Source organism: Octopus sinensis, linkage group LG28 (genome assembly GCF_006345805.1).
Source record: "Octopus sinensis linkage group LG28, ASM634580v1, whole genome shotgun sequence".
Lineage (NCBI taxonomy): Eukaryota > Metazoa > Mollusca > Cephalopoda > Octopoda > Octopodidae > Octopus > Octopus sinensis.
In genome coordinates this window covers 567,269-593,447 of record NC_043024.1, presented here as the reverse complement: position 1 = coordinate 593,447, position 26,179 = coordinate 567,269, and the positions used below count along the sequence as shown (strand labels likewise).

At 38.3% G+C, this 26,179-nt stretch overlaps 2 protein-coding genes across 3 annotated transcripts in view; both read right to left on the bottom strand.

Annotated features, from left to right (window-relative positions):
- Nucleotides 1-20,870, bottom strand: part of LOC115225909 (glycylpeptide N-tetradecanoyltransferase 2) — a 57,902-nt gene extending 37,032 nt beyond the window's left edge. Inside the window, exons 1-2 of one of the 2 annotated variants that reach the window (XM_036514670.1) lie at nt 20,678-20,870; nt 314-569 (exon numbers count right to left, since the gene is read on the bottom strand). In XM_036514670.1, coding sequence (XP_036370563.1) covers nt 314-569; nt 20,678-20,778 — 357 coding nt within the window. In that variant the 5' untranslated portion in view covers nt 20,779-20,870. Of the gene's footprint in view, nt 1-313; nt 570-3,270; nt 3,422-20,677 lie in introns of those variants that run through there. The other variant, XM_036514671.1, reaches the window with a different exon arrangement.
- The window catches only part of LOC115225911 (protein O-mannosyl-transferase TMTC3), a 355,782-nt gene that overhangs the window by 159,548 nt on the left and 170,055 nt on the right, over nt 1-26,179 (bottom strand). The gene's annotated exons all lie outside the window — the stretch shown is intronic.

Here is a 26,179-nt window from a genome sequence, read left to right as displayed (position 1 = left end):
GAGCCATGCAGCTTCACTTTATATATTATAGAATCTGGATAATCAGCCCGACAAGTCTTATGGCTCAAGACATACCTATTTCCTTCACAAGGCTTAGGTAAAATGCTATGGTAAAAGACATTTGCACAAGATGTCATGCAATGGATGTGAACCATGGACCTCATGGTTGTGAAGCAAAATACTCAACCATGCAGCTATGCTACATGCTTGTCCACCACAATGTGTATTGCTGGAGAACAGGAGGACAAGATGATCACAGGGTAGCATATTTGTTGGATTAGGGCAGAACAAGCTCTAAACAACAACAACCTACCTTGGAATTCTCTGGTTGACCATCTTTAGTAACAGCTTTGTCATCCTTGTCAAGAGGGGCTTGATTTTTGGACTCTGTTCCTTCCGAATCAGCTTCAATTCCTGATTGTGATTGATCACTTTTGCCCTCAATCCGTGGAATTCTATGTTCTTTTTCATCAGCAAACACCTGGCTATCAGAATCTCCGCTGGATCTTTCAATGTCCTTTTGCTTACGTTTCTTCTTCTTGCTCTTCTTACGAGCCGCTGCTTCAGCACTGTAATGACAGACAAACAAAAGTAAAATATTAAATATAGACATAGGTGTTGGATCAAAATATTGTTAATCAAAGGGGAAGGGCATGCTCTTCACTCTTTATGAGGCCTCTAAGATTGAACACTCAGTGTCCTCAAGCCTGACCTACCAACATCCATAATAATAAGAACAATAATGGTTTCAAATTTTGGCACAAGGCCAGCAATTTTGGGAGCTGGGGTAAGCTGATTACATCAGCCTCAGTGCTCAACTGGTACTTATTTTAGCAGAAAGACAAAGTCAGCCTCAGCAGCATCTGAATAGAATCCATAAAGACAGATGAAATACTGCTAAACATTTTTCCCAGCATGCTAACTATTCTGCCAGCTTGGTGCTCTATAATGATGATGATGATGATCTGAGAAGTAGTGAAGGAAAGCTCAATCACCTGCTATTTATGGATGATCTGAAGTTGTTCACAAAAACCAAAGCAGAATTAAACAGATTATTCCATTCTGTGTGGATTATTTCAAATAATATCAAGATGAAGTTTGGACTTTCAAAATATGTTGTGATGGTGACGAGATGAGAAAATACAGAAGGTGTATGTATGCCAGGTGGTGAAACAATGAAGGCAACTGAGCCCGGGTCTGGATATACAGGGGTTGGACAAAATAATGGAAACACCTTAAAATTTCAAACAAATTTATTTTCATATGGGGTAGGACTGCCTTTGGCAGTAATTACAGCTTGAATTCTACGAAGTATAGACTCGTACAAAGTTTGACTTGTTTCCAAAGGAATTTTTGTCCATTCTTCAGCTAAAACAGTCTCTAGTTCTTGTAGTGATGAGGGTGGAGGATATAGACTCCTTACTTGTTTTCCTAAAATGCACCATAAATGTTCGATAATATTGAGATCTGGGGACTGTGGTGGCCGGATAAGATATTCAACTTCACAAGAATGTTTCTCATGCCATTCAGTAACAACTTTAGCTGTGTGAATTGGTGCATTATCATCCAGAAAGATTGTGTTTTTCTTCAGAAACAGTTCTACAACCATAAGATGAATTTGATCAGATAAAATGCTTAAATAGCCTTGACTATTAATTCTGCCATAAAGAGAAACCATTGCGCCAGTGAATTCCAAAGATATAGCCCCCCCCCCCCCTCATCACAGATCTTCCTCCATGTTTAACAGTTGAAAGAAGGCATGCTGGGTCAAATGCCTCTTTTGGCTGTCTCTACATGTATACTCGGCCGGTGGTCAGAAATAAGGTAAAGGATGACTCGCCCGAGAAAATCACATTCTTCCACTGCTGTAGCTGAATGCCCTTGCTTCTGCAAGTACTTTACAAAACGTATTAGGAGCTTTGTTTGTGGCCTGCAAGACAAAAGCATCTCCTTGGTTGAGAAGAAGAATAGATTATAGAGGTGGAGACAAGGTACCAGGACATGTTCTCAAGGTGTCACATAGAAGGTGAAGAGATGAGATGGGAGAATCAGTAATGGTGGGTAAAATGAAAGTGATTAGAGGTGAGTGCTGTGAATGAATAAACAAGGCTAGGAGTAATCAGTGGTAAATAGGGGTGGGAGGGCAATATTAGTGATAGACAGATGTCGACTGAGACCAGCTCAGCTGTAGAAATGAGTTGCAACATGACTGGTGCCAAGCTGTATCGGCCCCTTTGCCTTTTCCTTGGATAACATCAGTGGCATGGAGAAGGGAGGTTGGTATGCATAAGCAACTGTTGGTCTTCCATAAACAATCTTGTCGGGACTTGTGCCTCAAAGGGGAACCTTCAAGGTGCAATCCCATGGTTATTTGGGACCAAAGGGCTCTTTACTCTTTTAATACGTTGCTCTGGATATTCATTCATGAACACACACACACACACACACACATACAAACCTACACATATATACATGTACATGTGTAAATATATACACAAATACAAGCAAGGGGTAATATTTTTGCCCACTTGACCCTTTAATTTTTAAACCAGTGATATCTGGCCAAAATATTCTGCCTGTTTCATCTTCAAACTAGTCAGATATGGTCTTTTATGGCTACCTTACAGTGTCATTTAAAAAAAAAAAAGAAATCACAAAGCCATGAAATAATGCATGATTAATTTTAAATGGTGTGAATACATGGGCCTTACATTTGACAGAAAAAATCTGAATGCTACCAGGTTAAACATGGATGTTCTGTTTGGACAAACTATATTGAAGAAGACACCATGTGGTGAAGTATAGTCTGTTCCAACAGAACATCCCATGTTCATCGAAGTGGGCAGAAATACTACCTCTCCGTAGCTGATGTATATTTTTTTAATGAGCTTACATATACACACACAGAAATACACTTATATTTGAGGGTGTGGTTTATGGCTGTATGCTCTTCTTTGTGCAACCCTTTTATTTGCATCTTCTGACACAGGAATACTGTTATGTCTTCAAAATTTTGAATACACATGGACTGATATACATTATACACCCCCACATATACACAGTTAGATTTTGGTTATTCTTGAAAGAACAAAACCAGTCTTATGGAAACGTGCCAATGAAGAACCTAAGCAAAGTATAGCATAAATGATACTAAAAACTGCTGACTACTTTATATATATATATATATTTCTGGAACTTAAGCAAGATTTATAAAACCATATATGTTCATGCTAATATAAAAATACAAGTTAAAACAAGAGAGTCACTTACTTGCCTGTGAAATTATAATACACCATCTTCTAAAAAGAAAACAATTCTAACAAAAGACAATAATGCAGTAAAGCATCCACAAGATATAACAAGAGAAATAGGAGTCCTTTCTGCTTAGAGTCCTGTCTGGTTTATGAGAGCAATGACTAATGAAGAATAGATTAACAGAGTAATTAACAGAAAACAAAAAGTCACACCACATTAAATTACTATTGCTGCTACAGTGATCGTAGCATGGCCATTATTCCTGGCACCACCCTCCAAGCTGTCTTTTACAGCAACTAAGTGCAGAACCTAGCAAGGACCTATCACACTCAACACAATGGTAGTCTACTAAAGTGCTTTTCTTAGACTTGGTCAGTTGGGACAAGCTGTGGTGGGGGTGGGTGGCAGAAGGTAGCAGAATGTGTGTGTGTGTGTGTGTGTGTACCATGTGACAATGGTTAGAGAGCAATTGTCAACGACAAAGACAAAAACAGAACAGAGGATAATTTTACCGAAAGGTACAATTAAACTAGCCAGCTAGCTAAAAAGTCAGCTTAGCTAAATAATAATGCATTACAGAGACATGAACAGTAACCCAGCTATCTCGGTACAATGGACTAATTGTAGTACAACATAATGGGTGGGGGAGGGAAAATGGCAGGGTAGACAAAGATATGAAAAGAAAGAGAGGAACAGAGAGAGAGTATCTAAATGAAGTTTTATGAATCAGTGAAGAAATGAAAAAATGAATACTAAATCCCTAAGAGAGTTTTTGCTCTTTTTTTTATTATTATATTTTTCTCAATTTCAACAACTTTTATTCCACTGAAAGAACTTTCTTTTTAAAACTAGAGAAAAAGAAAAAAAGTTGTTAACTAACCCTGATTATGTGTTAAATAATTAAACAAAGTATCCCACCGTGACCTTCCATTTGTATAAGGTCACAAATGGTATGATCTTGAAGAGAGAATCACCTAAGTCTTCGAGTAGGGTTTGAACTCAGAATCTCCAGACTAATAACTAGAATTACATCAGTGTTAACATATTTAATCCTCATCGTCATCTAACCCTTTGGAAACCAGCCTGCCCAAAACCGCAACTGGTTCTTTGATCCAAACTTTATGTTTCAAGGTGATCTAAATAAAAATCTTTCAAAATTTCATGTTATTTTGTTTCAAATACCAAATTAATATGGACAAAGCTCTTTTAATAAATTATTTCATAATTAATTGGAACAAATGCAGTGTATTTCAAAAGAAATACGGCAACAAAAACGGTTTTAATAAGCATTTCCATGTTGGTGTGGGTGAAACCGTGGAACAAGATCCAGTGAGTCCAAGGACAGCATTGTGCTCCAGTGTTCCCTTGATGCTCTTCCTATTGTGCTCCAGTGTCCCCTTGATGCTCTTCCTATTGTGCTCCAGTGTCCCCTTGATGCTCTTCCGATTCTCAACCGTTTTACAGCAAGCACTGGCTGCAACAGATATTTGCCAGCTCTGTCTGGCCCCGTGTCGGTGGCACGTAAAAGCACCATCCGTTCGTGTCCGTTGCCAGCATCGCCTGGCCCCGTGCCGGTGACACGTAAAAGCACCATCCGTTCGTGGCCGTTCGCCAGCTCTGTCTGGCACCTGTGCAGGTGGCACGTAAAAAACACCCACTACACTCGCAGAGTGGTTGGCATTAAGAAGGGCATCCAGCCGTAGAAACACTGCCAGATCTGACTGGGCCTGACGAAGCCTTCCAGCTTCACAGACCCCAGTTGACCCGTCCAACCCATGCTAGCATGGAAAGCGGACGCTAAAAGATGATGATGATGATGATGATGATTTCCTGACAAAATGGTTTTATCCAGTAGATTTAAACTAATCATGTATTTTTATATATTAAGCAGTTATATTAATGATAGTGATTGTATTTTCACCATCAAAATAGTTGTAGAATAAATAATGAAATTCTAAAACATCAGTGAAATCTCTGCTTTTTTTTGTTATTCAGAAATGTTGCTCTGGACATTCATACAAGGACATATTTAATCATTTTCCACATTTAATGTCCATGTTCCTTGCTGGCATGGGTTGGGGAGTTTTACAGGAACTGATGGCTCCGAAGACAGCATTGTGCTCCAATGCCTGCTTTGGCATCGTTTCTACAGCTGAATGCCCTTCCTAATAATGCCAACCACTTAATAGCATGTACAGGGTGCTTTTTTCATGTCACCAGCAGTAGTAAGGTTGCCATGCAACTTGCAAGACTAAAATTGTCGCATCGTTGTTTCAATGTCTACTTTTCTCTGTTTGCAGGAGTCAGATGACCAGAAATAAGTATATGAGTGGTGATGGCTGAGTAGGTAGAGCAATGAACAAAATACCTTGTGAATATACAGTTGCTATTGTCAGTAATATCAGGTAATGTTACAACTTTTACTTGCTTCAGTCACTGGATTGCAGCCATGCTGGGGCACCACCTCTGAAGGGTTTAATTGAACAAATTGACACCAGTAATTTTTTTTTTTTTAATCTTACACTTACTCTATCATTCTCTTCTGCTGAATTGCTATGTTGCAGGGACATAAACAAACCAACACTGGCTGTCAAGCAGCAGTGGGGGATAAGCACACACACACACACACACACACACACACACACAGATATATATATACACATACACAAATATATACATACATTACAAAGGGCTTCTTTCAGTTTCCATTCACCAAATCTGCCCATAAAACTTTGGTCAACCTGAGGCTTTAGTAGAAGACAGTTGCCCAAGATACAGGTAATAAGGCTTGTACAGCACCTCACAGATCCTCTCCACCCTACTGACATGATCCAGAGACAAGTTAAGGCATGATCACAAGTGCAAGCATAAGAGCCCCAATATGGTCAATGCCATTCCCTACATATATCAGAGTGACCTTCACCTAGAGACATGCTTTAACTAAGGCAGAGGGGTGCCTCATTCCCAGTGGTCTTCAGTATGCCAAATACCAACATGCATATTCACATGGATATGTCCATATACCTCTGTACGTACATATACATGCACACATACATGTGCACACACGTGCACAAACATACATGCACATGTGAGTACACATACATATACACACATGTATATAGACATATACCTACGCATGTATATAGACATATATACATACACATGTATATAGACGTATACATACATACACATATATGGACACACACATATAATCATCATCGTTTAACATCCGCTCTCCATGCTAGCATGGGTTGGACGGTTCAACTGGGGTCTGGGAAGCCAGAAGGCTGCATCAGGCCCAGTCTTGATCTGGCAGTGTTTCTACAGCTGGATGCCCTTCCTAACGCCAACCACTCCGTGAGTGTAGTAGGTGCTTTTTACATGCCAGACGAGGCTGGCAAACGGCCACGATTGGATGGTAGCACTTAATTCTTATTTCTTTATTGCCCACAAGGGGCTAAACATAGAGGAGACAAACAAGGATGGACAAACGGATTAAGTCTATATATATATATACACACACACATAGATACACATGTATATAGACATATATATACATATATTCTTTTATTCTTTTACTTGTTTCAGCCACTTGACTGCAGCCATGTTGGAGCACCGCCTTGAAGGGTTTTTAGTAAAAAAAATCAACTCCAGGACTTATTTTTTGAAGTCCAGTACTTATTCTAGCATCACTTTTGCTGAACCACTAAGTTATTGGGACATAAACACACCAACGCCAGTTCTCAAGCAGTGATGGTGGGTACAAACACAGACACACACATATATATAAATAGGATATAATTCGCCACCTGCACACATCTTTGCATCTATACATTATGAAGCTTTACCTAGCATCAAACGGCTATCAACTGCTATTTCCAGTAAAAATTGGTATCCTGTTATGCCACTATTTCCTATTTATAATTCTACCATTACGGTGCTTTATTTCACTGGAAAATAATACTATTGTATCAATATTTATAATTTTTATATAAAACTTTTTCACTGATCTTGGTTCTGTTTATGGCTGGGGCTATTGGCTGCGTATACAGGCACTGATGTAGCAGATATTTTAAATTTAGTTTTTCAGTAGACCTAGCCAACCAACACCAATCAGTTTTATGATAACAAACGTATTCTGAAAAGTCCGAAACCCAAGTCCTAGGTTGTCCATTTCTCTGGCATTCTTCCTAGAGGTAAGACAAAAAATTTTTGTTTGCCATCCACACACATCTTTGCTTCTATACATTCAGTGAAGCTTTACCTAGTATTGCCAGTAAAACTTCGTACCTTGTTGTGCCACTATTTCCTATTTATAATTCTACCTTTATGGTGCTCTATTTCACTGGAAAATAATACTATTGTATTGTGATAATACTTATAATATATATATATATATGTATGTATGTATGTATGTGTATATATATATATATGATGGGCTTCTTTCAGTTTCCATCTACCAAATCCACTCACAAGGCTTTGGTCGGCCCAAGGCTATAGTAGAAGACACTTGCCCAAGGTGCCATGCAGTGGGACTGAACCCAGGACCATGTGGTTGGGAAGTAAGCTTCCTAGCCACTCCTGCACCTCGTGATAACTAAAATCATCATTTAATGTCCTTTTTTTCCAAGCCAGCATGGATTGGACAGTTTGATAAGAACAGACAAGTTAGAGGAGTCAGTTAGATTCTATGGCTTCTATGGCTGGACGCCCTTCCTAATGCCAACCACTTAACAGAGTGTACTGGGTACCTTTTACATGGTACCAGCACCAGTGAGGTTGCCAAGATAAGAGCCCTCAAATGAGGGTTACAGACTGGAGGAATAGGAACAGGAGTCATGCTGAATATATGGCAAGCCCATCTAGAAATTATTAACCATATACATAAAGACAGCCCTCACTAGTCAAGGTTTGTCAAGTTAAACTCTTGGAAAATCTTGAAAAATTGCGATTAGATTGAACTGAATTGAAATCTAATTGGTCTCTTGCTGAAACTTATTACTGCCAATATGTCATAATTAAAAAATTATTTTTAGTTCAATCAACCATTATACAGTTATAAGGAATTTTCTGACGTCAAAAGATCAAGGTCAACTTGACATGTTGCCTGAATATAACGAGATCTCTCCATACGAATGCTGTTTTTCTCTCTGAAAATATGGTGATGAGATTTTAACTTGTATAAGCCTAACTTTTGTATGCAATTTTGTAGATTGCTAAAATAATGCAAGAAATTTTAGAATGTGAGGTCTTCAAATTTTTCAATGATGAACTATGTAGGTTACATCTTGCATTTAGGTAAGGACATGGCAAAGCATGGAGAATTCTGTTTTGTTTTAATTTAGCCAATTTGAAGGTAAGAGAAACAAAAGTTGATTATTCACTTTTTTCCTAAATACCTGCTGATAATTCTTATTAACACCTGCTTGGTGTCAGATTGAATTTTTATTGATGTCTTTGAGCTGTGTCTCCATCGCTATTTGCATTGATATATTTCTCTATCCCTGCAACTTACATTCTTTCCCGTCTTTTCCTCTCTATCTTTTTATTTATACCTCTTCATCTCTATCTGCATGAATTTATCCGTTTCTCTTACCTCCACATTTCCCCCTCTGTTTTTGCATTTCCATCTCTTTCTCTCTCGATCTCATCTTCTCTCTCTGCCTTTTCTGACTACCCCTACATCCCTCTATCGCATCTGTTGTTTTCTCTCTGTCACTTCATCTCCATTTACATCACCCTGCTTTTCTTGACTACTTTTACACCCCCCTCTCTCTCTCTCTCTGCATATGTCTACTTCTTCCCACCCTCCACCCTCTCTGTCTCAGCAAAACCAACTACACCAAAAATACCATTGCTTTTAAAATCCAAAGAAACTGACAGTTTGAGGAAATAAAAACTGCTCCTTGCATGGGATTTAGCAGAAGGATCACCAACAAACAATCAAATCCAGAGACTGTGGAGTGCTTTGCTTTTCACCAAACCATAGCTCAAATAGAAAGGGAAAAGAATGAATTTATATGCTCTGATTAAACTGCACATTGAGTGATTAAAACAGTATTTTCAAAGAGGACAAAACAGAAAAAGGCACAAAAAAAAAAAAAAAAAAGCCAGTGCCACACACTCCAAACTACTTCAATGGAAACTAAGAAGAATCAGAGTGATGCTGTAAGAGAGGAACACAACAAAACAGACACCAGCACCCCTGACAACAATGTGCCTACGGCAAACGACACCAGCATAGCAAAGACCCACCAGGAAAAGTGTTAAATTTTTAGATATCAACTTAGATTTGTGATCCAACACTTTTAAGCCTAATGAAAAGCTACTCAATATCAACGTCAAATCATCCACTCTATTCTCAAAAATATGCTTAGAATGGCTAAGTGTATTTCCTCAGTGTTAGCAGTTGTAGTTTTTAATCTTCAATTTTCATTTTTGTCCCAATTCTATTTGGTTCTTTTTTAATTTCTTGCTATTTCTTATTCTTGACACAGATCATTTTACTTTGTTTACTCTTTTACTACAATTGTTTATCAATTCATCTATCATTTATGTTTATTTCTGTTTACAGTCGATCCCCACTTGCATCCAATGTACACCATTATGTTTCTAAATATTTGCCCAATCAGCTTTAAATGTTTATTTGTTGAATTGGTAACCATAAACGCTTACACACAATTTATAAAATTTCTTTACCAGTTTTTTGTATCATCACAACTGTTTGATAGGCAGTCACGTGAAATTCTGAATAATAGTTTTTGAAATATATTTTTGGCTTTAATAAAACAGTATTTTACTCTACTTTTGCTATTCGAGTACTATTTTTCCCCACTTCATTTTGCACCTATGTCTACTTGTATGGTGTATTACTCCTTTTGTAAGTTCAAGTGATCTCCACAAGGAGAAAACGGAACACCTACTGAATTTTTCAATGAAGAACACTCCAGTTCCATTGAATAAGCAGTGCTTGAAAAATCTATAGAGAAAACCAAAGATTTCTTCCACAGAATGAGATGGCAAGCATATTTTTGCAAAAGGAATGAATGACAAGACAGCACTGACCACCTCAAATCAAGGAAAAACCCCCTAGCAAATAAGAATTTAGAACCTTTTGAAAAGAAATTCAGTATGGTGGGCAATGCTTGCCAGGGGACTCTATAGGGACAGATTAACTATATAAATTACAACATTTTCATACAATCTGGCAAATCAAAAAAACCAATATGCTGTGGACAAAAATTTATATAACAGGCTTCTCTCCAACAGCATCACAGACACTTATAAGAAAGTGGACAATGCTTTATACAAAGAGATGAACTTTGTAGCAAGAAGAATAGCAACCAGCCTTAATGTCAGTAATGAAATAGAGTACCTCCCTTTAAGGTCTCAAAGCCAATTTTAGCAAAAACCCTAACTGTAGACCAATCAACCCAGCTAAAACAAAAATACAAATAATTAGCAAGAATATTTTAGATTCAATTCTTCATAAGATCCCTAGATTCATAGAATTCCCTTTATGGGATAACAGCACATCTGTTATAGACTGGTTTAAAGGCATTAACGATAAGTAATAATTGTAAGTTTACCAAGATTAATATCGTGGGCTTCTACCCATCTATAACAAGACCACTACTGCTCAAAGCACTAGATTTTGCTAAGGAATATGTGCCCATCAGCAAGTCTGACACCAACATCATCCTGCATGCTGGGAAATCTTTACTATTTTGCCATGACTTCACCTGGGTCAAGAAGAATAGAGGTGCTTTGTTTAATGTACTGATGGGTATGTATGAAGGAGCGTAAATTTTGCACTATTTGCATATAAAATCTAATTTAGATGTAGGTTTATACAGGAATGATAGCCTTAGGAAGAATCTTATTGTATTCTTCCAACAGATGGGCTAAAAATTAGTTGACATGACCCTTAATAATGTTAACTTTTTAGATATTAACTCAGATTTGTGATCAAACACTTTTAAGTCAGATTGCAAGCCTAATCAAACACTACTCTATATCAACAAAGCATCAAACTACCCAACCTGTATTCTCAAAAATATGGTCAACATATGGGTAAATGTATTTTCTCAGTGTCATCAGATGAGGTAGCTTTTAATGATGCCTTACCATATTACAATCAGATTTCCAATATTGCTAATGGTGCCAACCCCAGGTTTCATAGAGCAAGAGCTAGAAAGGTTTTGTGATATAATCCAACATTTAGCATAAGTGTTACAACAAATGCAGGTCAAGAAATTTTTAATTTACTAAATCTTGACATTTTCCAAGTGACATATCACAGAATTTTTAACAGAAGAATCCTAAAGATTAGCTTTTCTTCTTGTCTCAGACGGTCTAATATGACTGTTCTCAATAAATGTAATGGAATTGCTGATAAACTTAAAGGTAGTTTCAAAGATCCCAGATACTGTCTGTTAAACGGTTATTACTCAAAGGCATTGTTTTAGAACTAGTAAGGCACATGATTCTGTGGTTAGAGTGTTGGGCTCATAATCACGAGGTAGTGAGTTTGATTCCCATACCAGGCTGTGTGTTGTGTTCTTGAGCAAGACACTTTATTTCACATTGTTCCAGTTCACTCAGCCTTTGCCTTTCCTTTGGATAACATCAGTAGTGTGGAGAAGGGATGCTGATATCCATGGGCAACTGCTGGTCTTCCATAAACAACCTTGCACAGACTTGTACCTTGTCGAAGAAGGTAAAAAAGAGAAAATGAAATGCTTCTGACAATGTGGAAAGTTTAATAAAACCTTTATATTTCAAGTGCAAAGGCCCATCTTCAGAAGAAAAGGACAGACAGAGGAAAGTGTAGTTATTTGGGTTCTGTTAACCTATTCAAATATATATATCATCATCATCATTTAATGTCAGTTTGCTATGTTGGCATGGGTTGGATGAATTTACAGGAATTGGCAGGGGACTGTACCAGGCTTCCCTGTCTGTTTTGGCAGGGTTTATACAGCTGGATACACTGCCTAACACCAACCACCTTACAGAGTGGACGACTATATACACAAATATAAAGACATATACAGAGTATATATATATATATGTGTGAAGATGCATAGCCTACTGGTTAGGGATTTTGTCATGTTGCAGTCATGATCATGAGATTGTGGTTTCAACTTTCAGACCGAGTGGTATATTCTGTTCTTGAGCAAAACACTTCATTTCACATTGCCCCAGTCCACTCAGCTGTAAATATGATTAACCCTACAACAAGTTAGTCTTCCAACTCACCTAGCCAACAGGGTGGTATCATTAGATAAGCTAAAATGATGCAAAGAGCATTGCAACCAGCGATGTATAACAATATCTGATAGTCAGGTCAATACTGTAATACTCTGACATGCATTATATATATATATATATAAATTAAATTAGAGATAAAACCACTATTAGGCAAATCAAACAGTGAAAAACATAAAAAATAATTAATATAATATACAAAATATATAAAATTTTAAAATTTAAATTATTTAAATTTAAAATTATTAATTTATATTTAAATTTTTTTTTAAATATATATAACTATCAAAAAGTATTAAAAAGTTTAATATAAGATAAAAAGTATAATATAAGATAAAAAGATATATATATATATTATCATTATTTAACGTCTGTTGTCCATGTGTTGGTATGCTGGAAGGCTGCACCAGACTCCAGTCTGATTTGGCATGGTTTTCTACGGCTGGATGTCCTTCCTAATGCCAATCACTCCAAGAGTGCAATGGGTGCCAATTTGCATGACAACAGTATCTGCCACAACTGCAATTTTGTTCGGCTTGATGGGTCTTCTCAAGCACAACATAATGCCAAAGGTCTTGGTCATTGCCTCCAAGAGGCCCAACACTTGAAAGGTACTCGGCCACTTTGCTTCCGTGAGGCCCAACATTCAAAAGATGTTCTTTACGTGAGAACAGTATGGGTGCACTTGGCTTGAAGGGGTCTCTCAAGCACAGCACATCACCAAAGGTCTCAGACACCAGTCATCGCCTCTGTGAGGCTCAAAGTTTGAAGATCATGCCTCACCCACCTTGTCCCATGTCTTCCTGGGTCTACCTCTATCACAGGTTCCCTCCAGTTAGAGAATGGCACTTCTTTACATAGCTGGCCTTGTCTATATGCATCACATGACCATTCCAGTGCAGTTATCTCCCTTGCACACCACATCTGAAGCTTCTTATGCCCAACTTTCCTCTCTGTCAAACAGGCACACTGACATTGCACATCCAGTGAAGCGTACTGGCTTAATTTCTTTCAAGCCTACGGATATCCTCAGCTGTCACAGCCCATGTTTCACTGCCATGTAGCATGGCTGTTTGCACACAAGCATCATACAATCTGCCTTTCACTCTGAGAGAGAGGCCCTTTGTTACCTGCAGGGATAGGAGCTCTCTGAACTTTGCTGAGTTGTAAGAAGCTTGCTTCTGAACCACAGGATTCTAGGTTCAGTCCTACTGCCTGGCATCTTGGGCAAGAGTTTACTATAGCCTTGGGCTGACCAAAAGCTTGAGTGGATTTGGTAGACAGAAACTGAAAGAAGCCCATTATATATATATGTGTGTGTGTGTGTATTTATGTGTGCCTGCCCCCCCCCCCCAACATCACTTGACAAAGCAGTTCAGCAAAAGAGACCAGTAGAATAAGTACTAGGCTTACAAAGGTGATCGATATCTTCATCTAAAAAAGCCTTTAAGGTGGTGCTCCAGCATGGCTGCAGTCAAATGACTGAAATGTGTAAAAGAATAAGAGAATGTGTGTGTGTTTATATAAAGTACATTGCTGTTCCACGAAGGTAAGATCAACAAAAAATGTAGTCCATCTGGTTAAGAAATTGTTCAATAAACATAGTAGATACTTTTATGAGCTACTTATAGTTTCATGCAATGAAAATGACTAAGACAGCAGTTTATAATAACGTACCTGATGCCTTCATGCAATCTTCATGTGAGCAAAGCCTAAAGATTGCATGACGGCATCAATGGTGCTATAAAATGCTGTTTTTTTTCATTGCATGAAACTATCAGTAGCTCATTAAAATATATACTGTGTTCATTAAGCTACAAGTATGTGTGTGTATACATAAATAAAAATGAGTATTTAAATATATACTTATATCAATTTCATTATGACCACCACAAGAGCAGGGGGGCAGATTTGAAGCAGACTTTGTAGGACTAGATACCTTTCTTGTGACCAGCCTCCAGTTTTCAGAGGAAAATATTTTTCTTTGGTAATATGTATTCAGGTAAGATTTGATGAATGATGCTTGCATGTCACAAGGGGTTAGACAAGACACATACATATTAGTAAGCGTATGTATGTATGTGTGTATGTATGCATGTGTGTGTGTGTGTGTGTGTATAAGTGTGTGGTGAGAAGTTTGCTTCTCAATCATTTGGTTCTAGGTTCAGTCCCACAGTGTGACGCCTTCGACACACAGTGGTCTCTGAAGAAAGAAAAAAAAATGAACTTGAAATCATTGACTTAAACTCCTACAAAACCTAACAGAGAATAGCCTGTTTGCAGAAATATGCAGTTTGCAGAAATCATGCTGAAAAAATTCATGAAAGCCCACAACTCCTTGTGAAGATTGTTCAGTGAGATGAGGCCTGCTTCAAGTTGTCAGATCATAAGTCAACAGGCATAACTGTGCCACTTGACATTAGCAACGGAGATGAATCAGCCAGATGTCATTGTGTAGGTTGGTCTGGCATACTCAAATAACTTTGGACCTTCTTTTTTTTTGAGAAGACAGTTAATGATAACAACTACCTTGACATGCTGTGCAAGGAGGTGGTGCCCTCAATGGTGACATTTTATTCCAAAAAGATAGGGCACCACCTCATTATGTAATTCACACGTGCAATTTCCTCAATGCAATGTGGTAGCATTGATTGGTCTCCTCATTCCCCAGATGTCACACACATGAATTTCTTTTTCTAGGTGTGTTGGGAAAGAGAAAATATTCCAAAGAAAACCTTACACTCTGCCTCAACTGTGTGGGTTCACTACAGACGCCACCAGCTAGGAAATCAACACCAACCTAGACCTGTGTATTACCAAGTGTTGCAGTGTGGCCGACAGACAACAAGAATGTGTTTATAATAAGGGCAAACCCACAATACTTATGAGTGTGCCTCATAAATGGGAAACATCAACCTACTTTGGCACCATCTAGTGTGTAAGTGTGTGTGACGACGTTATATATGACTGGTACTCTGTTGATTACAACAACGAGGGTTCCAGTTGATTCGATCAATGGGACAGCCTGCTCATGAATTTAATGTACAAGTGGTTGAGTACTCCATAGACATGCATATCTTTAATGAATCGGGGAGATTCAGCATGACACAGAATGTGACAAGGCTGGCCCTTTGAAATACAGGTACTACTCTCATTTTTGCTAGCTGAGTGGATTGGAGCAATGGGAAATAAAGTGTCTTGCTCAAGGATGGAGTCTGCCACCAGGAATCAAACTCAGGACCTTATAATTGTGAGCTGATTACCCTAACCACTAAGCTACAAGTCTTCTCTCTGCCAGAAATTTGGAAACGACATGCTGAACTGTTTGGCATTTGCACTGGAAGCTCCAATATGAACAGATGGTGAACAAGCATTGGCTTGCCGTGTCCCCAAAACATGTACTGAGACTGATAAAAATCAAACATCCAGTCAACATCATGGTGTTTCAAGTGATCACTAGTGATGGCAGCATTATGCCTCCATTCATCTTCCCACATGGCCTCACACTCAACATGGTGGCTCTACATCAAGTGTCTGGAGGAGGTAGTGCTGCCCTGAGTCAAGAGGGTGACTCTACGTCTGGCAACAGGACTCTGCACCATGCCACACAAGCAGGAGGACCCAGTCATGGTTGTCAGGCAATTTCTGTGAGCTCATCACGCCTAACATCTAGCCACCTAACTCCCCAGACTGCAACCCCCTTGATTATTATGTGTGGGGTGCAGTTGAGCGAGAGACCAACAAAACTCCTTGTAACACCAAAAATGAACTGAAGGCAAGGATTATGACAGCATTCACCAACTTAAACAAGGAGACCATCCAGAAGAGTTGCGGGAGATTCCAAAGTCATCTGGAGGCCATGGTTGAAGCCAATGATGATTTCATTAAATAAATTTACTCTTTAGCATTTCAAGATATTTTTCTGTGATGAGATGTCAGTGTTATTTTCATTTCTGCATAATTTAGACGACAATATATTCACCACACCCTGTATATCTCTAGACACACACATACAGGTGCATGAGTGGCTGTGTAGTGAGAAGTTTGCTTCGCAACCACATGGTTCTGGGTTCAGTCCCACTGTGTGTCACTTTGGGCAAGTGTCTTCTACTATAGCCCCAGGCCAACCAAAGCCTTATCTACCAAAGTGGATTTGGTAGACAAAAACTGAAGTAAGCCCATTGTATATATATTTAGGTGTGTGTGTGTGTGTGTCTGTATTTGTCTCCTACAACTGCTTGACAGCCACTGTTGGTGTGTTTACATCCCACTAACTTAATGGTTCAGCGAAAGAAACTGATACAATAAGTACCAGGCTCAAAAAAAAAAGAAAGTACCGGAGTTGAGTCCTTCAACTAACATTTTTGAAGATGGTGCCCCAACACCCAAGACCAAAACAAATAAAAGATATACACAATGGGCTTCTTTCAGTTTCCATCTACTGAATCCATTTACAATGCCTTGGTTGACCTGGGACTACAATAGATGTCACTTGCCCAACGTATCACCACACAGTGGAACTAAATCCGAGACCATGAGGTCGACAGAACACATGCACAGATAATGGATTAGTTGTGAAGAGGTTTTGATTCTCAGACTGGAAGGTGCATTTAGTTTTTATGCAAAAGCTTCACAGCTGGAATTGAATAAGAGCAACAGTTGGAGGTCAACCATGACGCCAACAGGGGGCTTATTCATGTTGGGAGCATTGTACCCTCACTTGCTTGAACACAAGGGGAACTGGGGTAAACAACAATCAAATGAGGGTGTAAGCACAGACTTGTGAGTTGTGCGTGTATGGGGGGTCATTGGACAGTCTTGAAAGATTGGCACTACTTAAGTACAGAGGTCCCGTAGGGTTCGAGTTAGTTTTTAGGGATCTCTGTATTTAAGTAGTACTGAAAGACTTAGCAACACCAATCGACCCCAGTACTTATCTTTTAAGTTTGACACTTACTCTATCAGTTATTTTTGCCGGGCCGCTAAGTTACAGGGACGTAAACAAATCAACACTGGTTGTCGAGCGGGGTTGGGTGGGAGGTGACAAACGCAAACACATACATCACGGGCTTCCACACAGTTTCTGTCTACCAAACCAAATTCCCTCATAAGGCATTGGTCAGACCTGCGGTTATCACTGGAGACACCTGCCTAAGGTGCCGTGCAGTGAAACTGAACGCAGAACCTACGTGGTTACAAAGCGATCTTAACCACACAACCATGCCGGCACCTAAAAGTTCTGCTTACCAGCTCAAAGGTTTCCCGAGCGGTCCACCCGTTTAAGTATTAACTACGCTCAACGTTGCTTAACTTCGACAACGGGACGGGAACCGGTGTTTTTTTAAACGTGATCTGATCGTAAACACACACACACAATGTCGTCACAAATGACATAGCCATAGTCTTAAAAGAAGATATTGGACAGTAGAGCTCTTGATATATATAAAAGAAATATGGGATGGCCACATCTGGAGAAGCCTTTGATCAGAAATCTAAAATAATTGTAATAAATCCATTTTTGTTACTGTTCAGTTCCAGGTCAGCAATAAATGGGGGAGACCTACAATCAAATCCGTTCCAACCTTGATCATGCCATCGTTTTGTAAACTTTATTATAGTATATGGCAATGAGCATTGCCTTGTATATGTGAAATGGTGTCCTTCCGCTTTGAAGATGACAGAATGCGATTTGGCTGCTACATGTAGAAGGTCGTGACACTATTATATTGATCAGTTCAGACGCTCGACTCATCTCATTTGCAATGTCATCCTATTTTGACACTAATTGACAAAAAAACCCCAGAATGTTTTAACCTTAGAAGACAGTGTCTATGGTAAAATGAAGAGCTGGGAGAGGTATTAACAGGTATTTTTGTGGCACAAGCAAAACCAAAGATCGCATTCAGCGCCTGTAATTCGTGGGCATATGCGATTATATGTACATACATGTACCTATATGATTTCCAATGCGAGGATATGTATCTATATATGTATATAACGGCATTTTTTCGATGCTGTATATATTAAAACATCTACATACATGTATGTACATCTATATATGTTTGTTTTCTCGTCGAGTTTATAATAAAACAATTTTATATTAAACCGAAGGATTACTCGATACATTTTGTACAGTATGTATTTATGGTGCATTTACAAGAGTGGTCACAGTGACTTCGAAGTTCCCACAGTCCGATGAAGACGAGCAGACGAACTTCGAAGTCACTATCACACAACTCATCTTATAAAAGTATATTATATATATATACGCACGCGCAAATATACACTCATACGCACGTATAGAGAGGTATATACATCAATAAAGGAGATAGAGTTATTAAAAGGGAGGTGACGTGAATAGATCTTCAGCCCTTTAAAAATTCGAATTTGTAGCCCTGTGCAACCAACACTTCTATTCCACAACTACGCTCTTGAGAAGGGCATGAAAGCCACACTTTCCTTTTTCCATGCCTCCACCCTTCAAAACACACCCAACTGCTAAGAATATTTTTATTAAATTAAACCATTATTATTACTACTACTACTAAATCTGAGATGCTTAAGCGTAGATTTTAAATGTAATTGAGAGATATAAACTCTCACCGAACGGACACAAAACCCGCCTAATGCATGTATATATATATGCACGTATATAAATATATACAGTCCCCAAAATTATAAGCATCACTGATAAAACGATCATTTAACAGAAATTGCATTCGTAAAATTCATTGCAATATCATTACATAATTATTCGTAAATATATACGAATGCATCCATGTCTCTATGTAGGTATATGTGAATATGTGGAAGACGGTTCACCGATATAATTTCCTTTATATTCCCGCAGTTATTACACACCCGCCCTCTCTCTCTCTCTCTCTTTTTCATAAGAAGTTTCCATTCTCTCTTTCCCACCATTCATAATTTTAAATGACATTTTACAAAAATATGTTTTCTAGAATGTAAACCACGTAAAGTGGACGTTTCAAATGTAAATCTGGGAAAATTAAATGCGAAAATAGCTTAAAGTTACGCAAATTGGTGGTAAAAAAAAAAGTAGGGTCAGCCGAAAGGGTGGGGTGAATAGAACCGATTCGAAACTCAACACCAAATTCGTTTTTTACTAAATTTTATCAACATAATTGCTATCAAAACCTGCGAAATCTAATCGCAGCAAAATTAAAAAAGGAAAAAGAAAAACATGCATTTTTCAGAAAGTTATGAGGCAACGAAGTTTGAGAGGGGGGGGAATCACCAATCTATAGTTATACATACATACTATATATATATATATATATATATATATATACACACAAGCCTTCAACACCCTGTATTGTTACAGTTATTTCACCGGAAAAGGTGATGTTTGCCCTTCATCAAGCAGATAATTACTGGTGGCAGTCGATTCAGTTATTGACTGCAACTCCCAGCGAATTATGTCGGCTCCTCGTGTCTAAGGGTTGCTTGGTTGGCAAATTGCGATAAAAATCGGCAAAAAGGAACAGAAAAAGCAAAGAAAATAGGAATACGAATGAAGCCTTGCTCGATATTTAGTTCGTTTACGCCCAGTGCCGATTTCAAATCGCACCGAAGTCGTTGTTGTTTGTTTAATTCGTTGGTTTAATATCTTCCATGAGGAGGACGAAGGGGAGGCGGCGAATGGCTGGGATAGAAACTGCCCCAGTGAATTACAGATACAGCTAATTTAATCAACGATATGAATCTTTATATCGTTGCCAGACAAAAGTAATTTCGTGCCTGTGTTAAAGATCATTAGTGTTAATGATATTAATGAGGATTTCGAGGCAATCGTTAATAAACAAAAAGTCAATTACAGAGAAATAAACGTGAGAAATGTTGCAGAAGACATTTGGGGGGAAATAAATGATTAAAACAAAGGTATGGGAAGAGAGGAAGAAGGTCGGAGGGAAATAGAAATATGAATTGGGAAATTTACGAGAAAGAAAGAAGGAGAAAATCTCAAATTGTTGGGTTTCTTGTCTACGCAGAAGAAAAGACGGATTTCGAGTGAAGAATGAAGACTCGGCTTCGATGGCCCCGACTCGGGATAAGGTCGGGATTTGTGTGCAGAAACGGAGAATATATGAGAGCGAATAAGCAAAGCAAATGGTGGGAGAATATCAATTACCTTTGTCCAGACACTTCGTCGTCTTCTACGTCTGCATCGACGGCGCTTTGATCCATATCCAAGTCAGAACTCATGTCGTACAACGAATCGGCGTCCGCCATGATGAGAGCTTTCTCATCTGTACTAACGCCGAGACGAGGAAGTTTCGGGTTTTGCGGAAGAAAAAAAAGGGTTTTATTACAATCTGGGTTTTTTTTAATTATAAAATTATTTTCTGGATTAAACACTATTAAAAAATAAAGTATCGGTTGTTAAAAAAAAAAAACTTCGCTTATGAGGCAAGTGTGTATATGTATGTGTATACGTATGTGTGAATGTGTATGAGTGTTTATGTGTGTGTGTGTGTATGCAAGGTAGTACACTGTGGAGAGACAGAACCTAAAACATGACTATATATATATGTATATATATTTTAAATCAGCAGAAGTTACAAAGTGACACAAAGGCCGGGAGTTTCGTGCGTAAGTGCCATGCACAAAGATCTCAGCGCTTGAGGCACTTTGTAACTCCTGCCGATTAAAGATAATACACACACACACATGTATGTATATTATTACGTTAAAGCATAGCGATACTAATAATCTAGCGTTAGAATTTAATATACTTATGCTTCAGAGAAAAGCATTAATTGAACAAGAGATAATACAAATGACAAAGGAACAAGAAATGATGTAATGAACTTCATTAGCTTACAGCTGTTTCTGCTATGGATGCAATGCACTCGTTGCTGAGTGCTTATGTATCACCTAGCTTCGTCGGAACTTTTTTTTTAGCGTGGGCGTTATAAAGAAAAATTTGACTTCACTGCATTACAAAGACATTTAAAAAATCTAAAGAAGGTCTTTTAAACATCTTAAAAACAACTAAGTTCTTAAGGTGTGAAACAGCTTCTAAAGTAAATTGAATAAATATTTAATACATCTATGCAAATCAGATAAATTGCATGGTTCCTCTGATAAAACAATATATACAGCAAAGGTGATAGTATATATGAAAGTCTTCTATCTAATAATATAGCAAATATTTATAAGAGGTTTATAGGGTCATTAAGCTGGAAGCCAAGGAGTTGGCTGCAAACTAAAAATAAATGCTAGAATAGAATACCTGGCACCGCAACCCTTTTTATAATGCTTAAGACTATAAAGTTGATCCCTTAGTCTAGATTGATTAACCCAGTAAAGTTAGAGTTAGGTGTAGTTGGAAAAAAAAAGAAAAATCCATTTTCGGAGTAAAAGCAGTTTCCTCATTCAGATTATGATGTAACACTTTAGAAGTACTGGAATGGTTTAACAGGATAAAAGCAAAGAGAAACTGCAGATTCATACACACTGACATTGCTGACTCTCGGAGTGGTTGGCATTAGGAAGGGCATCCAGCCGTAGAAACTCTGCCAGATCAAGATTGGAGCCTGGTGCAGCCATCTGGTTCACCAATCCTCAGTCAAATCGTCCAGCCCATGCTAGCATGGAAAGCGGACGTTAAACATTGATGATATATATATATATATATATATACGTATATATAGATATATATACATATATATATATAAATTTTGGGAAATTTGATTTAGTATTTCTAAATTGAATTTTTCTCTATAAGTTTGGAATAATATTCCCTCATATTATTATTATTATTATATATATATATATATATATATATATATATATATATACTTTATTTAAAGCAGCAGAAAATTCAACAAAACCTGTTACTCTGAGTTTCCCGTTGCCGTTCATCGGACAGTTTTTGCTAGAATGGAACCGATATGCTGGGTCGATTCATTCAACTAAAATTTTAAGGCGGTGCCCCAGTATGAATAAATTAGTGCTATATTTATTTGGGGATGCTTGGAAATTTCTTCTAAATAAATGTGAACAACATAACATTAATCCTTTCCACTTATTTATTATATTAGGTTTGTATTTAAGCATTTGCAGTGTTTCCTTGAGGCATAAGTTACATCTGATATTCCCTAAATTATATGGTGGGACACTATTATCAACTTTTCAATATAATATTTAATAACCTTCTCTTTGAGGCTCAAAATAAACTTGCATATCTCCAAAGGACTCAGTCGCTTGTCATTGCGTCTGTGAGGACCAACGTTCATAGGTTGTGTTTCGCCTCCTCATCCCAGGTCTTCCTGGGTCTACCTCATCCACAAGTTCCCTCCACTGTTAAGGTGTAACACTTTTTCACACAGCTTTTCTCATCCATACACAACACATGACCATACCAGTGCAGTCGTCTCTCCTGCATACATCTAATGCTCCTTATGTCCAGCTTTTCTCTCAGGGTGCTTACACTCTGTCATGCATGCGCACTGGTATTACACATCCAGCACTTGATGGTGGAAAATGTTTGTCCAGAACTGTGTAAACTTTGCCTAGTATGTTTGTGGCCAACTTTATCTTAAATGGAATATTACACCAAATAACCTGTCTCAAATGGGCTCTCCATCCTCTAGGATGGAGATTACAATTAATATTATGTCTATTGCTTTGTATATAGTTACTAATAACGTTATGAATAGAAGGTGGCAAGCTGGTTGAATTGCTAGCATGCCAGGCAAGATGCCTAGCAGCATTTGGTCTGTCTTAACATTCTGAACTCAAGTTCTACCAAGGTCAACTTTGCTATTCATCCTTTTGGACGCAATAAAATAAGTACCAGTTGAACACTGGGATCAACATAATCAGCTTACCCCACCATTCCTATAATATCTGGCCTTCTTGTTTTAGTAGTATGGTCAGTCCTTATGGGGAAGTTCCACAGGATCTTGTAATTCTCATTTCCTATCAGAGCTCCTGGTTCATGATCATACCACTTTTCTGTTATTTCAAAGCCATACTCTCAGCCAACCTCCCAATGCACTCTTTTGCCTACGCAGTCATGTCTGCATTTATACACCTTTTGTGCTAGTATACTGCACTCAGTGAAATGTTGATATATATATGTGTGCGACAGCTCTGATGAGCTCATTCAGTTCCCATCACCCAAATCCACTCGTAAAACGTTGGTCATCCTGGAGCTATAGTAGAAGACACATGCCCATGGTGCCACTCACTAAGTTGGAACCATGTGTTTAGGAAACAAAACCTTCTTATCACACAGTTACAGAGTCAACCAGACACTGACCAACCGTCCTTGGCTTGCAATGCTGAAATCTTATGCACTGGGCCACGAGTTCATACACACACACACACATATATACACATAGGGTGACGTTCTCATGATCATAAAGGCCTGTGATTTCGATCCCTACACCAGCCTAGCACCTGATGTCTTTCAGTGACACACTTCTTTTCATGCTGCTTGAGTGAACTCAGCTAAAAATGAGGGCAAACCTACACAAGTGCCCTCCTACCCTGACTCTGTCTCCTTAAAACATCCTGAACAATTGATATTTTGAAAAGAAATCTATAAATACGCTTCTGATGATGTACATATCGGAATTTGTGGTGAATTTTTTTATTCCAAAGGTGAGGAGAGGAGTTTTGGAAAACCAACACGAGTTGGCTTTGTTTCCTAAGAAAAACGGGGATTTTTTGATGAAATTTTCTAGAAATTCCTTTCAGATGCTATAGATTACAAGGATTATATCGGAATTGATAGTGAAAATCTAAGCAGCTTGTAACGTACCATTTTATGTGTCAGTATGTGTGCGAACCCACCAATTTTTGTTTTAATATTAAATTTTTCTTAAATGAGTAAACATAGTCGACTCGTGTGAATTGTACGAAACTCCTGTCCCCATCCTCGGAAAAAACTTTTTTTTCGCAATACATCCCGATATAATCTAAATCTACCACATCTGAAGTATATTTGTAGAAAATTTCATCAAAAAATACCCATTTTTCTGGAAGTTATAAGGAAACTAAGTCGGGCGAGAGACACACTTGCGTAGGTATGTTACAATGAGTCCCAAACATGTTGGTTACAGTTCTCTTTCTAAATGGTCAGGTCGTCGGTGATCCGCTTGGGTCAAAGATGGGATGGCCAAGAGGGTGTGTTTATATGCTCGTGACTACATGGGCCCTTGTGAAGATATATTTGACAGATATACGAGAGTGTGCTGAAAAGTACCTGGTTGTAAGGGAGTCGCGAAAGGCCCAAACTTCCAAGTTTTTTTACGGGCTTAGAAAGACTGAATCTGAGAGGGAAATATATCGAATAAAATCATAATTAACAGATCTTCCCGTATTTTCTTTTAACCAAAGCCAGTGACTTTTCAACTTGCCCTCGCATGTTTAGAAGTGTGTGTGTGTGCCTGACCAAATAACAAGCGCGAGATGAGTTGTCTTTCGTTTATTGACACGTTCTCCAGGTACTAAGGACAGAATCTGACCTCAGCAATGACTAACTTCCGGTTGCAGATGCGACCTATTGCCTAGCAACGCCCTGAACGCTTTCATGTGTGACAGTCGGAGTAGCAGGAAGAGGTTAGATACAAAGGGGGTGAACTACCGAGGAATGATCTAGCAGCGGCGCGCGCTGTACCGCCAGCCAACTACGTCGTCGCTCGATCCGCTAGAAATAGCAACCAGGTCTCTTTCTTATCACACATCCTTTACTCTGAAAAACAAAACGGAAAAGGTACATTGAATGAATGATGCAAGTCATTGATGTATCGGCATAACTACACAGCAAAATTCAGATATAATCGTTAATGTACGGCATCGGAAATGTATTTGTAGAAGATTTCCTGAAAGAAATATCCATTTTCCGGAACGATATGAGGAAACAAGATCGGTGGGGACTGACTCACGTAGTTATGCCGACATTCTCAGCATGTGGGAATTAGAAAAATAATGATAGGGTCACTGTGACTAAGGCTGGAATGTCTTAGCGGTGCGGCAAAAGAGGCAGATAGAATTAGTACAAGATGTAAAAAAAAACATAACTAAAAAATCTCCTAGGCCGTATTCCAATAACTGAAGCAAGCAGAATATTATATATATATATATATATATATATATATATATATATATATATATATATATATATATATATATATATATGTATGTATGTATGTATGTATATATATGTATATATATATGTTTGTCCCCCCAATATCGCTTGACAACTGATGCTGGTGTGTTCACCTCCCTGTAAATTAGCGGTTTGGCTAAGCTAGAATAAGTACTAGGCTTACAAAGAATAAGTCCTGGGATCAATTTGCTTGATCGACTAAAGGCAGTGCTCCAGCATGGCCACAGTCAAATGACTGAAGCAACTGTATGTGTGAGTATGCATATATGTATACATGTTTATAGGCACAGACGTGTGTGTGTGGTACCTTGGGTAAGTGTTTCTACTACAAAGCTGACCAAAGCCTTCTCAATGGATTTGGTAGATATATATATACACATAGCTAAGCTATGGGAACAAATACAGACACAAAGACATACACACATACATACAGGTTTGACCAAAATTCACCTGACAGTAAATCAAAACCGTTTAATTCCAAGATTTAGTTATGTTTAACAACTGAATGAA